Source organism: Sander vitreus, chromosome 12, assembly GCF_031162955.1.
Source record: "Sander vitreus isolate 19-12246 chromosome 12, sanVit1, whole genome shotgun sequence".
In the NCBI taxonomy this organism is placed as follows: Eukaryota; Metazoa; Chordata; class Actinopteri; order Perciformes; family Percidae; genus Sander; species Sander vitreus.
This window is the reverse complement of record NC_135866.1, coordinates 7,542,150-7,554,786: the sequence shown is the minus strand read 5'-3', so window position 1 is coordinate 7,554,786 and position 12,637 is coordinate 7,542,150. Positions and strand designations below refer to the sequence as shown.

At 42.0% G+C, this 12,637-nt stretch overlaps 1 protein-coding gene across 6 annotated transcripts in view; it reads right to left on the bottom strand.

Moving 5' to 3' along the window:
- Nucleotides 1-453: 453 nt before the first annotated feature.
- Nucleotides 454-12,637, bottom strand: part of pde4ca (phosphodiesterase 4C, cAMP-specific a) — a 59,568-nt gene continuing 47,384 nt past the window's right edge. For all 6 annotated transcript variants that reach the window (XM_078263486.1, XM_078263485.1, XM_078263487.1 and 3 more), the window contains 12 exons: nt 11,945-12,018; nt 11,753-11,805; nt 10,775-10,887; nt 7,480-7,573; nt 7,163-7,335; nt 6,620-6,718; nt 6,243-6,407; nt 5,735-5,834; nt 5,398-5,552; nt 5,166-5,288; nt 4,549-4,731; nt 454-3,942 (listed from right to left, as the gene is read on the bottom strand). In XM_078263486.1, coding sequence (XP_078119612.1) covers nt 3,442-3,942; nt 4,549-4,731; nt 5,166-5,288; nt 5,398-5,552; nt 5,735-5,834; nt 6,243-6,407; nt 6,620-6,718; nt 7,163-7,335; nt 7,480-7,573; nt 10,775-10,887; nt 11,753-11,805; nt 11,945-12,018 — 1,833 coding nt within the window. In that variant the 3' untranslated portion in view covers nt 454-3,441. The remainder of the gene's footprint in view (nt 3,943-4,548; nt 4,732-5,165; nt 5,289-5,397; nt 5,553-5,734; nt 5,835-6,242; nt 6,408-6,619; nt 6,719-7,162; nt 7,336-7,479; nt 7,574-10,774; nt 10,888-11,752; nt 11,806-11,944; nt 12,019-12,637) is intronic.

Sequence of the window (12,637 nt, the reverse complement as noted above, 5' to 3'; positions counted from 1 at the left end):
GCATAATAATGTGGAACAGTGCATTTTGAGTTTTTTTTATTTTTAAATAAAACAACAGTTGGTGACTTGAAAATTATACTGACTGTCATTTGCATTGACTATTTAGAAAAATCAGTGAAAAATATCATTTGCATAATAATTTGGAACACAGTGTATACGTTGTTTACACTAGTGAGTAAAAAAACCACAAGACTCCTTTTTTCTTTTCTTTTTTTTGTTATAGCTGTAGCTTTTGCAAATTTTATACACCTCCAAAATGCAGCCTGAATATTTGGTCTTTAGAAGCCAGGATTTAAAAAAATGAAGTTATGAGGGAACAATGATTCGTAATGACTGACTCAGCCGGCTGTTGCTTGTTAGGAGATTACCATTGCGCGTAATAACAAGGTTATTCTTCTTTACTATGTTTTTATTATTTTGTTTCCTCATAAAAGCAGAGAACAAGACATCAAATAGTGAAGAGCTTTTCCTTTATTGGCAAGGCATACAGTTCTAGTTGGAGTGAGGGCTAACACACCCGCAGTTAAACAGCAGAGTTTCGATTGTCAAAGCTGCAGTCTTAGTTCATGACCCATAAAGTCTCTAAAAACAGAAACACTGAGCTAGGATGACTTGAGGCCGTGTGACTATATTATCTTCACCATAAATTCAAAAAGGTCTCAGATCAGCCCTCTTACTGTAAGATCCTTCATGAGTACATGATCCGACCCGATCGGTGGGAACAGAGGAAGACAGGAGATGAGTGATGTTTTAGAAAACTCAGACTGAAATCTGTCGCTAAACTATTTTCATACCAAGAAAAAACATGAAAGTGAGTATTTGTGCTTACGTATAATGTTATTGGCAGACATAAAGAAATGAAACGACAAGGAAAAAAAGCTGAGTTAATAGTGGAAATCTGTCCTGTGTGACTTTCTCACACATCAAGCTACACATAAGTACTACACCCCAGACTAAAAAAAAAAGTCTACGGTTCCATCGTTTCTGACAGTAGTAAATAAGTAATAAATAAAACTGTACATGAAGACCTGTGAGGAAAATGTACAAAATCAAACAATTAGTGACACGCAGAGACACAGACGGAATCTTTGCATGTTGTGCTGCTTAAGCCGTTGTTAAATAGTCCTTATAGTGTTGAAGGCATCCTTGAGTATTGGTTTGTGTGGTGATGTGATAGCTAAAGAAAAGGATTGCACATGTTTTGCATTAACTCCAGCATGTCAGTGAACACATCTATGACCAGAAACAAAATCCCAAGTTTGAAAATAAGGCGTCAAAGAGAAACCTTTCAGCTCGTTAACCCAGTGAAACATGATGTTTCATGGTAATAAAATAAAAAACAGGTTTCTCCACAGGCTAAGTTCTCTATACTTGTCTTCACATCCTGCAGCCAATGTCATGAATTTCAACAAAACACTTTTTTTGTTTGTACAGTCAATTATAAAAAGAACAAATAAAACAATTTCAGTCCCTCCAACATGGCGCAGCCCGTGCAATTCAACTCAACCACCACACCATTTGCCGACAGAAAAAACAGTGAAAAAGTCATGTTATACATGTTCAACTGTGCTGGAAGTGCAGAACTGTAAAAGTACCATACAAAGTGCTTTGGTTTTTTTTCTCAGCAAATACATCAAAAAATTCAACCAAGTCATTTACTCACACACAAAAAAACACATCACTGTTCTAAGACAGGATCAGCTTCAGTTACTGTTTGAACAGAAGTAAATAAAAAAAGAAATACGCTAGGGTCAGATTGGCACACAGGGTGCTACAATCAACCAACTTTATCAGTCACTGATGGAAAGTAGCCAGTGGCAAAATGGAAATTACAGTACGGGTTGTGTCATGCTTGCTTGGCACTTGTTTTGTCATTGACTATGTCCCTGTGAAGAGCGAAATATTGATCAATGAGAGAAAAAAAGATGGGGAAAAAAACATTATGGCATAGGAAACTGTCTCCTGAATTTTACAGTTAAAATGATGCTTACATCCTTCTTTGCAACCCTTGTGCTTCTAACACGCTGCCCTTATCAGTCTAGTAATTTATGCAAGTGGATGTTACCAAAACACAGTATTTCAGTAGGTGAATGCTGTGTGTGACACGTTATGTGGTAATGGATTTAAATGGATAGCTAAATGCATTCATAGCTGTACTGTAGAGTTTAGTTTTTGCATCATGTCCATGTCATTGGCAAACAGTCATCAGCCTCCAATGTGTTCATACGATTTTCATAAAGTGCTAAACTTGAAGGCAGACTGATAACAATGGGTGCCAAATATTAAGAATGCAAACATTTGTGACATATATTTAAAAAGAAAAATCCAACAAAAATGAATCAAAAGAGCAACAAAACTGAAACATAACTGATATTTTGGGTAGTCCTACAGTTAAATATGTTTTGAATGTATTTTCCATAATAATACGCCTATGCAAAACCTTGCAAATCATTGGCCTCCAATGCCAGAACTTCAGTTCCACTTGTCAACACTGGGAGGCACCATGTGCACAGCCCACACTGCTTTGGATGTAATTCCTTGACTGTATGACACTACACTGAATCTGGCTCAGTTTTAGAATATCAGATAGTTTAGGATTATAAAAATGGAAATAGTAAGCCTAAAAAAAAATTATATGTACTGCCAGCCACTTCATTATAATCATATTCTTCCAAAACTACTACTTGCTGAACACAATTAAATGGGCTGAGAAGAGTGCTACTTATACAAAATATTTACTTTACTTTAAATGTCTGCTGCATTTACAGTTTCCTGCACAAAGTCATGCATAGCTTCTTTTTGCCATAACTTAGCTTACAGTGCTTTGAAGTTTGCTATTTGCTGTATCTTCACTTACCGTATTTCACTGCGTATGGACCTAAATAAAAGAATAAACAGAATAAACAAACGAAAAACTAAAAAGGCAGGCAAAACAGCATTGTCCCTGTAAATTGCAAGTTTGGCAAGATGTCTTTCAAGACGTCGTGTTTTCACGCTCATTCATCACTTCCTCACTTTCTTCACAAAAGAGGAAGACAGTTCTGTCATTTCTTGTAGTAGACCTTGGGTAGGCTGGTAAAAGGGAAGTTTCTTTTTAACTTCTTATTGTCTCTGTAGAACTTTATCCACAGTATGACTGACTGAAAGTCACGGAACTCAAAGGACCGGTCAGAAACTTGGTTTCCTGTCCTCTATTAGAACAGTGACTCTATCCGTCTCTCTCCAGTGCAAGTGACTGCTGTGTAAAACTGCAGACTTTCATAACACCCCCCGACCGCACTCCCGTACTCCCTACCCCGAGGCTTGCTGTCACCCTGTCCGCAGAAACCAGAGTCGGTGGTGTTTTGGTTGGAGTGGGAGAAGAGGAGTGACAGAGGAGGCACCGAAATCAAGAAGAACAAACAAAAAAAAGGCCAAAAGCAATATAACTTTTGACTGGTGCTATGTGCCAAGTCTGAAGCGTGGTACCTCAGAGACGCCTTCCTCTTCTGTCTCTCTCTCTTCTGCCATATCTTTATCAGAGTCTAAAGAAAACGTCCTGACTGAATCAGTAGTGAGCTTTTTAGTGAGCCGACGAGCCGTAGCAGATACTGCATTGAATCCGCTGCCAGAATCAGTTCTGGAGCGTTCAGGCCCCCTACTGCCGCTGTGGCCCTCCTCTTCCTCAGGTGGACTCTCTGTATCAGACTCTCCCTCTTCTTCCAAGGTCAGCTCAAACTGGAACTTGTCGGCCGAAATGGAGCCGCCGGCCCCACCGAGCGCTGAGGCTTCCCCGGCAGGGGCTCCCTCCCCCTCTGGGTGCGGTGAGGGGCTATGGGGGATCATGCTCTGGTACCACTCCCTGTTATCCTCCAGTGTGTCCAGGATCTCCTGAGCATCTGGGTGGACGAGGTCGGCCCACGTCTCCCACAGAGGATGAACGATGTAGTCAATGAAACCCACCTGAAAGAGAGAGGCAAAAAGTGGTGTATATCTACACAGAGTCCCCTTTAAAAAATTTCTCCACTATTTCTACATTTCAACTAAAAAAAGCCCCTATTTTACTCCTTTTCAGCGTCATATTTGTACTCCAGGGGTCTACTAGAATAGGTTTACATGCTTTGATGTTCAAAAAACGTATTATGTTATGCTCATACTGCCCATTGCTGCCAATCGCCTTCCCAAAAAGCCCAGTCTGCTCTGATTGGTCAGCTGCCCCACTCTGTTGTGTCAAATTCAAACTAGCCACTGGGCGAGCTGTGCTTGCTCAGGCAGCACCAATGGACAGCACGTATGAACAACTAGGCTGGCTTTCTAAATCAGTGACATCACTAATTGAGGAATTTCAAACAGGAATGTGGGCGAAGATTTCAGGCAGTTGAGAAATAGTGCTGTTTGTGGGACAGAAAGCTCCATTTGGAGCGAAATGTGTTGCTTTTATACTTTATACATCAATTACATACACAACAAAACTATAAAACACACTAAAAGATGGGAGAAATCCAAAAAAGCATAATAGGGGCTCTATAACACTTTCACAAATGAAGTAATTCAGTCTTAATACTGTACCTGGTTCTTCTCTATTGAGGCATTGTGTTTGTCACACATGGGGCTGACCTCCATGCCTTTGTCTCTCTCCCTGTCCCCCTGGGTAAAAAACTCCACCATGATGCGGTCTGTCCACTGCCGGTACAGCTCCAGAGGCTTGGTGGGGTTGCTCAGGTCTGCACAGTGCACCATGTTCTGAAGGACCTGCGGTGACAAAAAAACAGTTTGTAAATATTACATTTTTGATTGATGTAAGTCCAATATTTACTCTTCTTTTAGTTCTCTTTTGGTTTCGACCAACTCCTGAGGGAAACCTTTGGCTCTTCAGCAGCTATGTTCACCAGCTAGTTGTAACTCTTTCTGCCGTTTGGTGCTAAGTAGGTACTGTACAGTGGGGTTTTAGAGCTGCCTGTTAGAAACATGGTAGATTAGAGCGAGGACACTGAACCAAAACAGTAAAGTCGGAGGCTGTAAAAACCAATACAATGAACTGAAAGATGTTCAAATGCTCTGTAGTGCTGAGGGAAACTGCAAAATTTGGTCACAACAATTGACACCTTGTAATTGTATTCATTGTTGATATAGAAATATTGATTAATGTGGCTCTAACAATGAATAACTGGCAAAATGGTTCTCACCTGTATGCGGTCTGAGTAGTTGTCCAGCAGTAGGACTCCTAGACTGGTGACTTTCTTGGTCTCCACCATGGTTTTCAGGTCTGCCAGTAGGTTCATGTGTTTATACATATCTGTGGCCAGCACCTGTAGGTTAAAGAACCGATTTGAAGAAAACACAGTGTTACATTTCAGATCAAACAGACAGAAACAGTACTACGTCTGCAATCTTAAGGGTTCCACCTAGGTGTCGTACCATATCAATGACCATCTTGCGCAGCGACTGTCTCTGCTTTTTGCTGAGGTTCTGAAACATGTCACAGTTATCTTCCTGCAGAAGCTTAAAGCCAACAGCCAGGTGGTGATTCTCCAGCACCGACGAGTCATTGTACATCAGGGCCAGCTCTGAGTCTGAAGGCAAAAAAAGAAAGTTTACAGAAAGCACTGTAAATCACCTGAATGGGAAACAAATGTATGCAGAAACAAACTGCTACACAGACACTTGTATACAGGCACCTCATCCACATTGTTAAATACACTCCACGTGCACCCACGCACGTTCACATAATCCCAGTGAAGCTATGCAAACTCACTGGTGTTGATGAGAAACTGATTGGAAACTCCAGGGTGATCCACATCGTGGATAGCGCTTGCAAACAGAGCGGCGAGGATCTCCAGATCAGTAAACACAGCCTGGGACAACACAAGAAAGCAGGCACTGTCAATATGTGTGTGTGTGTGTGTGTGTGTGTGTGTGTGTGTGTGTGTGTGTGTGTGTGTGTGTGCGCGTGCCTGCATGCATGCTTGCGTGAGTGTGTTCATGTGTGTGTGTGCTTATGTGCGTGCATGCGTTTGTGTGTGTGTGTTCACGTGTGTGCGTGCGTGAGTGCATGCGTGTCAGTGTGTGCATGCGTACATACGGTTTGTGTATGTGTGGTCGTGTATGTGTGGTTGTGTGTGTGCATTGGTGTGTGCGTGTGTGTGTGTGTGTGTGTGTGGGGGGGGGTCAACATGACAGGACATGGACAGATCCTATTGTTTTAGTTTAATAATAATGATGTTTGTATGTACTGTTTCTCTTGGATGAATTAGGGTGTGTACCTCCAGAGCCGGTGTGGACAGTAAGACATGCGTGGACTGGACCACGTCTGCAGCATGGATGTTGTTGTGGTAGGCCACGTCGGCATGGTAATGATCCTCCAAAGTCATCATGAAGGTAATGAAAGTATCCGCAGGAATCTTAAAGGACTTGAGCAGGTCACGTTCCTACAGCAGCAGAATGGGAAGAAAAAAAATAAAACGAAAGAACGTGGGGCAGTCAAGGTAAAACTCATTCATTATTGAGATGTCTTTGTTATTAGGGCATTGTTTCATTCATTCATTTACTGTCTTGCTCATTCATTTACTGTACCACTTGTTTGAGGTTATACAAGGAGCATGCTGTGTTTGAGGAAGCACAGTATGTCGGGGTGTGTTACCTGGAAGACGGTGTACATGGTGACCGTCAGTGGGCGTTTCCCAGAATACTCAGAGACCTTGAAGATGTCAATACCCCATCTGTTTATGTCCTCCAACTCCTGCCGGTGGACAATGAGGACAAATGTTTCTCATTACAATATACTGTACATGGGAGAAAATAATGAAAACATTGCAGAAGGATTTGAATTAGGGCTGGGCATTATGGAGAAAATCAGATATCACGATATTCTTGATATTAAACACCTCGATATCAAACTTGCCACGATATGGTAGGGCTGACAATTGGTGCTTCAATAAAATATTTTCACAATGAGATTTTAGATAAATAATCATCAATAATGTGGATATAATGACTAAGTGGTTAATGGCAAACAATAGAACAGCTAGAACAGTCTGGTAATTTGTCTTTGACGGGGCAGGCTCAAAAGACATCATATACATATAAGAACATAAAAGGTACATGACGATATCGATAAAATATTGATATATTGCCCAGCCCTAATTTGAATAGAGATAAACAAGTGTTGAACTAGTCCTCCTACCTTGGCTAGGAGTCCTTCCTGGCTGGCGTTGACCCCAAAGCGAGGGATGGTGGAGGGGGCAAGGCTGGGGCTGTGGGTGGCCTTCTTCACACCGCTGATCTGGGACATGGGTCGCTTCTTCTTGTCCTTCTCCTTGGTCGGGGGAGACATGATGTCCATGTCATGTTGCTTCTCTGTCAGATGAAGACAGGGAACACATTAACACTGCAGTCTCTTAGCGATCACATTAGCAACCCTACACTTTATAACATATCATTTATATGATGCACATCTTTATGCACACAGCTTGTGAAATATAAAAAGTGAAGGCATTTTACCAAGGAAGGTGCTGGAGATGAACTCAGACACCTGGTTCCCTGAACGGCTGGTTTCTGACAGCTGGGTGAGCTCTCGGTTCAGCATCCTCTTGAACTAAGGACGAACACACACAAGCATCCATGAGTTTGATCACACACACCTTTTTGCCAAAAAGCAGACAGACTAGGACCAATCAAACCGGCAAACATCTTGCTTTCTTTCTACAAACCAACAAAATCAAATCAGGAGAAACACTCTCTTTTCAGAAATGTAAACTTCAATTTGTTTAGGTTTTCATTAGTTTTATGTCCCTGTGTCTCACATTTTACCGTCAGGTTTGGTGTATGCAGTGTCATGCTTTAGACAAACTAAGTTCAATGTGAGTGCAGATGCAACAAAGCAACCAACAACACTTGATTCCCCTGTGCTTAAAGGCAAAAGATGTCATTTTGAATAATGCTTAACAAACTTACTAGAATGAATTACTAGAGATCGCTCTGAGTAACTTATCAAAACACAGACAACCATAACCATCTATAAATATACTCAGAACACCTCGATTCTTTCTCTGAAGCATTCACACGCGTCCGTGTGTCCCCCCCACGTCACACAGTGCAGAAGCTGATCGGACAATCCATAGCTGATTTTACTAGTACCCTGCACCCAAACACACGCATGCACTTGAATGGTGAAATTTAAATGAAGGTGTCAAAAGTCTCAGAGAAAGTACACTGTCCCATCTCAACCACCAGTTGTTCACTTCTTCACAAAACGAGCAACATGTGAGCCTGGAGCAGTCTCATCCCCTCCCACCCACTTCATCGCTCGCCTCTCCTTACCTGAATGAGCATCCACGACACAGAAATGAAACAACTCCCTTCTGGCATTTCAGCGCAAAGTCAAGCATAGGAGCGAAAATAAAACTGAGTGAGAGGGTTGAGCTTTCTGGTCGTCCTCCACACTGGCACTGCCTATTCGACAGACAGCAGGGATACTTTTTGCTCCTACACAGCTTGCATGCCTGCGCCAAATCCTAAGCGAGCAGACAGTCCACTGGTTAGTGCTGTGGAAGCTGTGATCAGTACGAGCTGAGCAGATGGAAATAAAGAACTGTGCAGAGGTCCATGGAAGAACAAGAGAGTGGAAGCATAGCTGAGGGAAGGCTGTGGGATGTGAGGATGCAAGGCAGTGAAGCCACACTCCCTTGCTCCCCCTGACTCTCCCTCATTCACTCAGCCTGCTCCAGTATGTGTGTAAACAGAGGGAGAACGAGGTACGCTAGTCCCCGCCTCATTCCAAAAATGCCTAAGAATAGCAGCCAATCAGGCACCTGCTGCAGCAGAGGTTGGGAGAGACGAAAGGCCCTCATTGGTGGGGAGATGAACAAAGTAGGCTGGGCTCAGCGTGCCAGAAGCTGACGGTGTGAGACACACCATGTGCACCAAGTTTGAGGAAGATATGAAGGAAAAGCTGTGAATGGATGAGGGGTGGGGGGGTTCATTCATGGAGCCAAAATTAAAACATTATCACGTACCACTAAATAGATGACTAAATATTTCGGCACAGAAATGTACTCCAGACAGGCTGCCTTAGCATAATGAAAATGATATATTGATGTGTAAAAATAAGCCCAAGCTAAATATAAAAAGGCTTCAATGGCACACATTTTGGTGACAAAAAAATGTAATGTAGTGCAGTTAATCTTTCTAAATTGGGTAGCCCAACTTTTTATGTATTGATTAACCATGTTTTTAAGCTGATGTCAAATATTATAGGATAATAACAGAAGTTTTGTTTGGACAATAAGTGACCGGAAGTCACAGTTTCTTCGCTTTCATTTAGTACCAAATCAGTGGTGGTGACTGTTAACAGCAGGAAGTGTAAGTGACGGGAGGCAAGGCGGGCAATGTACTGTTCATGTTGTGGTGGAATTTCCAGCTTATGAACTCATGCTATGTGAGTTAAGACAGTGGTACTCCAGGTCTCATTCAAGTCAGTGTCCAACATAACCTCATATGCTTTCCAGGCAGAGGAGTACTCCAACTTTGTGCCTCCATAGATTCAGGGAATCTAGGCAGCTGCATGATAAGGGAATGTTTTGTTTCAGGACTGTCTCCTTTTGGAGGTCGGTGGGCCAGCCACACTTTTGCATACTTCCCAGAGGGAGAGATTGGCTGAACTAGGCTTTAGCATCTGTGTTTTAGGTGCCTGCAATATCTTTGTTTACATTGAAGGTTCAGCTAAAGGTAACGCCTCCAGCATGAGTTTAAATACACCTTCAGGAGGACAGGAACTTCAGAGAGTTCGGATGGAAGAGCATGTGCATGTTGTGTTGGCGGTCTAATCATGAAATCACACAAGAGCCGGGCTCCAGTCTGAGGAGAGCTATACACAGAGGAAAAATGGATGGGGGCGGGGGATGCTGTTTCCTCTCCAGCTCCCACTACCTCATTCAGATTTTTCTGGACATGAGTGGGGGGAGGGGTGCGTCTGTGTGTCTAATCTCTATTTGCGTGCATGAAACCATCCCGCTCATTCATGGAATAAGCCCCGTCAGCGGACGGGGGAGATTCTATTTATGTTTTCATGATGGATTCTCTGTATTAGTGAGCTTTCAGATGTGTTTAACTTTGCTAACTGCACTTACAGCACAGCACACACAATCCACAGGCTAAGTGATGTACTTGGAGCCCACTTTAATTTGGGCTGCAGAAGATTACCACCACTTAATGAAAAACTGATGAAAATGATTAGCGTGTCTTATGTATTGCTTTTATTATCCGTTCTAATGAAACCTGCTGACGTATTTCATCTGAAAAGGGAAACACTAATTCAATTGAATGCATTTAATTGCTGAATTATGGACATTAAGGTCTCATCTGAAGCAGAGAACAACAGCGGTGATAAGAACTGCTTGATATTTCTAGATATCTTAACAATCAGGAGCTGAAAGTTAAAGTTAAATGCTGCATTGATTGTGATAGGTTTAACCTTTTCAATGGGATGAACATTAAAATATTGGAATTGTATTCTTAAAAATGTACTAGGTTCGACCTGGATGAGTTCAGGGCCATCTACAGCACCGTGTTCATGGAGTTGGAGTCGGACTAGCATAAAAATGGCAACAAGATGGACATGACTAATAAAATCCTTCAGGGCGGTGAATCACAGCACAGATTAGAGTGAGTGCACTGCACTGCAACCTTGCACTATTACATGTGTTGCTGTGTGTCGCTACCTTTCATCCTCTTAAAGGTGTGTATGTTCAGTATGTCACTTGGGGGCTGTTAGTAATCTGTTTTTGTGTTGAAGTACCTTGTTGGAGGCCATCTCGCTGACAGAGTGTCGCGTTTTCAGTGTCTCTAGTTGTTCCAGACACCAGTCCAGCTCATCTAGAGTCTCTATGGCCAGCTGCTGGTGAGGCTCCTCTGTACCAGACAAACACAGCAAGGCATTATGGGAAGGATACAACTATCAGAGAGCATTCACATACTGTTTAAATTTCAAAAAGATTGTTAAAGTGGAACTTAAAATGGGCTGTTAACCTACTGTTGTTTGAGAACACCGAATAAATGTTAGATTTCATCAGTGGTGGAATGCAACTAAGTACATTTACTAAGTACAAATTTGAGGTACTTGTTGTACTTGCTACTTCACACTTCTATTCAACTGCATCTCTAGTTACTTTACATATTAAGATTTCACATACAAAATGTATCTTATAAAATATGATGGCAGAGTTATCGATTAAACTGCTCTGCAGTATGTAAAATAGAATAAATTAGCGCCAACATGAGCAGCTACAGCAGTAAAATGCTCACAACTCTACACAATAATACATCCGTAATAATGATATAATGATATAATAATATAATAGATAATTGTGAACATTAACGGGGGCCATTCTGTGCACTGAGTACTTACACTTTTGATACTTCAAGTATGCTTTACTGATAACCCTTACATACTTTTTACTCAAGTGCCATTTATTTCAATGGATTATTCTTTCATTGTGGTATTGATACTTTTACTTATGTAAATATTCTGATCCCCCCCCCCCCTCCCACCACCACCACCACCACACTCCACTGGATTTCATGTATTTGTGAATGACATTCATTTACTGATTTATTACTGTGACCAGAATAACCTAGATTTCACAATTCACTATTACATACTACTATACATTTAATCATGATAATGTCCTTGCCGTGTCTCTGTCTCTGTGACCGGGGTCACTGTTGATAATGGGGTATTGATTAGAAAATAGCTCATTCTAACTCCAGCACCGACCTGCGAGGCTGGTCTTGCACATGGATGGAGGGTTGTTGCCTGAGGATCGCGTCCTGTAGACAGAGACCATCCAAAGTCAACAAGCAAAAGTCATACTGTAACTACAGCATGATTACTTGTGTTAGGTGTGACGCTGAGATTGCTAGAAGATTTATTTTCATACATATTCTCTAAAAAAAAAAAAAAACCTACTTGCTGGCTGTGCGATCTTGTTGGCCGGTTATGACGGCAAAGTTACTTCGGACTGTCCTCAGGCTGGCGAGGACCTATAAGATAGGAACAAGAGACTAAATGTACAAGATCATTACCATGTGACGTACATAACGTCTGCGATATAATGAAACCATAGACGTCATTTCATTTACAGCCTTAAAAACATACACGTGTGGGTGTCTGGTTAGCTCACCTGGTAGAGGGGGCGCCCATATATAGAGGTTTACCCCTCGATGCAGTGGCCGCGGGTTTGACTCCAACCTGCGGCCCTTTGCTGCATGTCTTTCCCCTTTCAAGTCTATACTGTCCTATACAAATAAAGGCCTAAAAAATGCCCCAAAAAAAACATTGCGCAAACCTTTGCTTTATTCATCTTGAACTAGTTCTAGATGCTTCTTAATGAGAATCTATGACGAGCTTTTAAAACCAGATCTAAGATCTAAGACCAAGCTGAAGTGCTACGCAGAGGCATTCCCCTCTGCCTTTCTGATGTTTGGATGACATCACTGACACCCCTCTATGTCATGTCTGTCACTCCATCTGTAGCCAAACACTGACTCAGCACGCAGAGGAAGCCCACAGAGTATCCGGTGTCCAGGCCTGACCCATGTAGCAGCCCTTATCAGCCAGCATGCAAATTTAAACAGCATGATCCAACAGTATTGGATTCAC